Source organism: Limulus polyphemus, unplaced genomic scaffold, assembly GCF_000517525.1.
Source record: "Limulus polyphemus unplaced genomic scaffold, Limulus_polyphemus-2.1.2 Scaffold853, whole genome shotgun sequence".
NCBI classification, from domain to species: domain Eukaryota; kingdom Metazoa; phylum Arthropoda; class Merostomata; order Xiphosura; family Limulidae; genus Limulus; species Limulus polyphemus.
This window is the reverse complement of record NW_013666463.1, coordinates 302730-309363: the sequence shown is the minus strand read 5'-3', so window position 1 is coordinate 309363 and position 6634 is coordinate 302730. Positions and strand designations below refer to the sequence as shown.

General features: G+C 35.1%; 1 protein-coding gene and 1 long non-coding RNA gene across 2 annotated transcripts in view; both read right to left on the bottom strand.

The window, feature by feature from the left end:
• Window positions 1-1244: 1244 nt before the first annotated feature.
• The window catches only part of LOC106460877 (homeotic protein distal-less-like), a 21297-nt gene continuing 15907 nt past the window's right edge, over window positions 1245-6634 (bottom strand). The window contains exon 3 of the mRNA XM_013920632.2: window positions 1245-2416. Within this exon, the coding sequence (XP_013776086.1) occupies window positions 2027-2416 (390 nt within the window). The 3' untranslated portion in view covers window positions 1245-2026. The remainder of the gene's footprint in view (window positions 2417-6634) is intronic.
• LOC111086111 lies at window positions 3042-6415 on the bottom strand. The gene is made up of 2 exons (XR_002610869.1): window positions 3407-6415; window positions 3042-3274 (listed from the first exon to the last, which is right to left on the bottom strand). It is a non-coding gene; the product is annotated as an uncharacterized LOC111086111 (long non-coding RNA).

Genomic DNA, 6634 nt, shown 5'->3' with positions numbered 1-6634 from the left:
ATGTCAACATCACTCTTGGCTGAATTATAAATTATTAACGCTCAAAGTTGTAGTCCAGTTCTTGAATGCAATTCTTCTTTCATAAAAATGTTTTTTCTCAAAAACAAAATTTCCAACTATTCTTTTCTATTCCTATGTTTTAAAACTTACATATTAGAATGTTATGCACCTTTCTTTATTGTCATTTTTCTGATATATAACAAAAATATCAAAGCAAATAATTTTGCCTCGTGTCTTTTCAGTGTAATAAAGTTAAAATTAATAAGTCCAATTAGATTAAAATATTCCAGAAACGTAGCCATAATAGGTCAGCGAAACATCAAAAATAAAGTAATTTTTATAACCAAAATTTGTTCTATAAATAATAACCAAAATTTAAAACTGTGTAGCAGCAATGTTCACTTTGTAATAACCAAAATCAAAAAAACTAAGTGAGGGTAGTATTAAAAGGCATTAAACTCCCGTTCAAACTCTAGTGCATAAAATGTGGTATCATTACATAAAAAACTAAACACGTATAAAATTAAACTGTGAAATTATTAGTGAATAGACAGCCAGAAATATGTCCGAACAATGTAACACCTCCTTCACATCGTTTTACAAACATTCTCTTGTATTACAGTCACCGTCAGAAAATAAAAAACAGAAATGTTTACGGACGTAATGTGTTATATTTCAAGTCTTACTGGAATTTTTTCGTATGTAATTTGAATAAAGTTGTAAATGTACCAGTTAATTTGCTGTGAAAATACGTTTTCTTAAAAGTAGACAAGCACTTGTGAAACTGTATTAAACTGTTTGCTAACTTCACTGAAATATCTTTATGAAGAACACTTCCCAATCAGACAAGAATTAACCAAAACTGTTGAAATATGATAAATACCTACAAAGACGAGGGATGTTCCACTTTTTTCTTTAAAGCAATAAACATAAAACCAGACCAACCTAATCTAAGAGCAAAAACCTTCAGTACAGTATATGACATTCTTATAACCTAATTAGTATAAGAAGATTCAGCCTTGTAACCCTATTATTTTACTTGTTTTCGTTTGAGTTACCAAGGAAATCCGGATAACAATAAATTTGGAAGTTTTATAAGTGTACTAAGCGCTTTCCAAATCTTAAAACTCTTTATTCAGCTATGAATAATTGAGATTGTGGGAAGACCCTCTTCAAAATTTCCGGTAATGAGAATTTTACATTACTTTTGAAAGTGAAACAAAAATTGTACCAGGAGACAAAAGTAATTTTTGTGAAACATGGTTTATTGATGTAAAATATACACAATGACAAACTTCCCGCTTGGGTGTTCTCGTGATTAAAACTTGGATATGAAAAGAAAGTAGTTTTTAATTAACAGACTTGGTATTGTGGTTGTACGGTCAGGAAAGGCCTTGAATACGTTACTTGTGGACCTATCTGACGATTACAGTTTTATTTTTTATGTTAATTTTGTAAATGCCGAACCTTTGATTTTATTCAAGATTAAGTCAACAGAACAATGAAACATTCTAACCCCTTGACCCTTCTAGCTTACATCACTGTACAACAAACCTAACGGCCAGAAAGTACATCTTTACTTCGTAGTCACTAACACATCTGTCCATAAATAAAATAAATTGAAGAAGTTTACACAAAAGACCGCTAGGTACAATCAAGTCCTCGAGATAAACAGGGGCTTTTCTGCAAAAAAAGAAAAAAAGGACATGCTATGTACAAAGGTCGCAAGCCATCTCCCTTGCTCCTGTTCGACTGAGCCTTAATGTACAAAACCAGACAGTCTGGAGAATAGCGACCGGAGCAGAGGACCTGGGAGCTAAGCTTCCTTCAACATGAGGACATATTACAAAAGACAATAATATACACAACAATTGATCTTTGGATATTATTCTAGCCCTATGTCCACGAGGCCCGTAAGCTAAGCCGGCAGCTTGTATCCGGCTTTAATACTGAAAGCCACGTACTCACGGTCTTAGTTGAGGAGGAGGGCCGGCTGCACGTGCTGCAAAATGTAGCAGCCCCGGACTTAGGTGAGAATTTGTTGGTTCATATTAGGCTCAGGTTGATGGTACCAATACTGGGGCATATAGCTGTTGGGCAGACTCATAGGCGGCTTGCCAGGGTTCATGTCCCACGAGCTGATCGGGGGGCTCATGGCGGGAGGGCTAACCGCAGCTAGGCTCCCGACTACCGGACTGTGGGTATTCGGGGGCAGCAGCCCTGGTTGCCCGGCGCTTCCTGGACTATGTGTCTCTGGCGACTCCGTCGGCGTCTGCGGCGTGGCAGCAGGATTGGGCGGTGGTAGCGCCGGAGTCTGGGCGGGCTGCTGTGCTTGAGGTTGCTGGCCTGTTGCTTGTTGCTGGGCTTTTAGCATCTTTTTGTATTTGGACCTTCTATTTTGAAACCAGATTTTCACCTGAAAACCACAGAACAGCCTGGATTAGTGATACAATTCATTAATTAAATATATTTCCAACATTAAACGTTGAAAAAACGTACCCGAAAAGAAATGGGATTTCAAGGGGTTCTTTGGGGAGGAAAAATCATGCAAGAAGAAATAACTTTACAATACATATTTAATATAATAAATAAATAGTTCTATAAGATCGAAAACTAGTGTTTAACAAAAAAGTAAGAAGCAGAATAATTACAAAACAAAATACGTTAACTAGCATTCGCTTAATAAATTTTGAAGTTGAAGAACCTACTTAAGCCTAAAGAATATGGCAAGGCATGATCAATTAACTTATTCACCTAGAAAGTTTATGGCTATATTTCACTGGAGATAAACCCACTCCAGCCTTATGTGTCTGCCTTTGAAGACGCTTATGCGCGTCTATTTCATAGGTTACCTATCGCCCTGATGGCCAGCTGCAGTCGTCTCTATTCTCGACAAACTTAACTTCACTATAACACACAAAGCTTAAATATATGTAGACTTTTTTAATGAGAATTATCTTCATGTAGATTATTTACCCAAGTAGATCTGCGATCTTTCTTTCTCCTTATGGTCTGAACATTATCTTCGTATAGATCATTTACCCAAGTAGACCCTAACCCTTTATCCCGATAATATTTGAAGATCTTCTTCGTGTAGATCATTTACCCAAGTAGATCTGCGATCTTTGTTTCGTCTTATGTTCTCTAGATCATCTTCGTGCAGATCATTTATCCAAGTAAATCCGTGATCTATGTTTCGTCTTATGTTCTGTAGATCATCTTCGTGCAGATCATTTACCCAAGTAAATCCGTGATCTTTGTTTCGTCTTATGTTCTGTAGATCTTCCTCGTGCAGATCATTTACCCAGAACATAAGACGAAACAAAGATCACGGATTTACTTGGGTAAATGATCTGCACGAAGATGATCTAGAGAACATAAGACGAAACAAAGATCACGGATTTACTTCTAGATCATCTTCGTGCAGATCATTTATCCAAGTAAATTCGTGATCATTGTTTCGTCTTATGTTCTGTAGATCATCTTCGTGAAGATTATTAACCGAAGTAGATTCGAGATCTTTGTCCTGTTTTGAAGACTCCCGCGTGTACTGATGCATGGCATCATATTGTTCATTTGTTCGTGTTTTCTCAGAACTTTCAAATTATAAGTTGTACGTAACAAGACCAAGGTTGTCAAGGGAAGAAAATCTTGAACTAGAATTGCCTCGCAAAAACCTTGAAGAAACCAGCTAATAAACACAACTATCCTAATTCATTACAGCGACAAGTTAACCAACATTATTTTCTGTTGTTTAATTAGCCGTGACCTCTCTGTGTTCTGTAAAGACATTACGTAATTACAACGCAATGGGTTTTCTATGAAACACAATTTGAAAACGTGTCGTCCATTATTTCTTGCAGGTGAAAGCACTGTTAACACTTTGTTAACTTTGATGTTTAACTATTATCTCAACTGATATAGCATATTCTCAACAATACAATATCTTACAGCGAGAATACCACCACAATTCATACTTATAGGTATTCACCGCAATATATTTATACGCTTTCCAATACTAGTTAAATTAGGCCCACATTGATAATGTTTATAGCCGACAATGTACGATATGAATCATATAATGAACGTACATGATTATTTACACGTTTAATTGTTTTACTTACACAAGCTTTCGGCCATCAAACTTGCACGGTCTTTAGGCAGAAATGTTAATCGAACAGTTAATGTGAAAAATCAGTTTTTAAAACACTATGAAATAAGTAAACAGTTAAGATTTTCATTAGGTTACCTACTAAGGTTCCTGTTTGTCATAGCCTTTAGTTTTATTTGTTTATTATAAATCACTTTACTGTGAATATATTTTTCATTTAATTAACCAACAATATTTTCTATTCTATATCAATCAACCAACAATGTTTTCTATTCTATATCAATTAACCAACAATGTTTTCTATTCTATATCAATCAACCAACAATGTTTTCTATTCTACATCACTTAACCAACAATGTTTTCTATTCTATATCAATCAACCAACAATGTTTTCTATTCTACATCACTTAACTAACCAACAATGTTTTCTATTCTATATCAATTAAACAACAATGTTCCGGAGCAGTTTTTCAACAACGTTACCGATACTTATATTTATCAGTTGTGTTACATTGAAACATGTAACACCCTCGTTACCGTGGCGCTACATAACACAGAACTGCATTGATTATTAGAGGACACTATGTTTCGACACCCCGCTGGCGTGGAAAGCGGTAAAACATCGATCAATTATTGTACTGCCAGAGTCGTGTAAACAGCAATGGCTCATACCTGGAAAATTCAAGAAATGTTTGTGGATAAATGTAGCTCAAACAGTCTGCAGATAATTACCGTTCTTTCTCGACAGAATGTCTACTTTGTATAATTGTAGGTGTTCTCTAACAATAACGGAGTTACGTGTTTTTTTTTTTACGGATCAATCTTTCATTCTGGTTAAACAATTTATAATTGAAACCGTGTAATGCAGGAACATTTTCATATACACGAAATAAAGGACGTGCCAATAAGAAAAGAAAAAAAGAGCTGTTAAGCTTCAAAATAATATATATATGAAGCTAACAAAGGTAACAATAAACAGAATCTTCATGAGAGTTAACTCCTGCACCTACAACATCTTGCGGTGAATTTAAACATTTCTAATGAACTAAAATGTCCCATATAGCAAAGTTTATAGACACAAAAATGCTTGTAAAATCCAGACAAGAAATCACTCAAGGGGACTACTACTGTCTGCTCGTATCCTGATGATAAAGTGACTACTGCTGTCCTCATTTCGTATGATTCATAATTTCAAAGTGACCACTGCTGTCTGCTCGTATCCTGATGATAAAATGACTACTGTTGTCCTCATTTCGTATGATTCATAATTACAAAGTGACCACTGCTGTCTGCTCGTATCTTGGTGATAAGCGGACTACTATTGTCTGCTTGTATCATGATGATAAAGAGACTACTGCTGTCCTCATTTCACGATTCATAATTACAAAGTGACCACTGCTGTCTGCTCGTATCTTGGTGATAAGGGGACTACTATTATCTGCTTGTATCATGATGATAAAGTGACTACTGCTGTCCTCATTTCACGATTCATAATTACAAAGTGACCACTGCTGTCTGCTCGTATTCTGGTGATAAGAGAACTACTATTGTCCGCTCGTATCCTGATGATAAAGTGACTACTGCTGTCCTAATTTCGTATGATTCTGTATTACAAATTGACCACTGCTGTCTGCTAGTATCTACTACTAGTGTTCACTTAATCCTGATAATCGAATGACTATTGCTGTTCACATAAAATTTTATTATAAGATGCCGTTTGTTCATATCCTAATTATAAAATGAAAACTCAAATAATGGTTTCACTATTAAAAAATAGTCTTCTAATTGTTATTTTATATACCAGAAGTCACTCAAACGAAAATTATTCGAAAGTAAACGAAAAAAATAATACTAAAACTTTTCTATGTAGTTGTGAAAGGATTGAAAATATTTGGGAGTAAAAACACATGAAACTAAAGGCGATTAACTTCATGTAAACATTAACACTGATGAGGCTTACACGTTTGTATTGTTAAAGATTAATGAATTCCACCTGTTCTCGTCCTGTCTTCCAAAACTGTTACTTTCACCGGATCTTGGTAGAATTAAAGCTGCTTATAGAAATTTCAAAGTCCATATTTGGAAACTGTCTTCTCTTTCCATCAAAACCTCACTACAGTATGTCTTACTATTCAACCTTTTACCAACTCATAAGTTCAAATTACAAACCTTATAAATTTACATGACATACATGGTGTGCGAATCTAAAAATGTCTACAGTTAAAAATTTATCTAAGCGCAACTTGCTGAAATGTCAATAGGTGACACATGCCTTAAAAGTTTTTACTTCACAAAACTAATGAAGTAAAATATTTAAAGTTGCGGCATGCAAGAACAACTTTACAGGTGTTCTGATAAAATGTTGATTTTATCGTCACATGCTAGCACGACTATTGCTGTTCGTACATCATTATGGAATGACTGTACAGGTATTCTGATAAAATGTTGGTTTTATCGTCACATACTAGCATGACTATTGCTGTTCGTACATCATTATGGAATGACTGTACAGGTATTCTGATA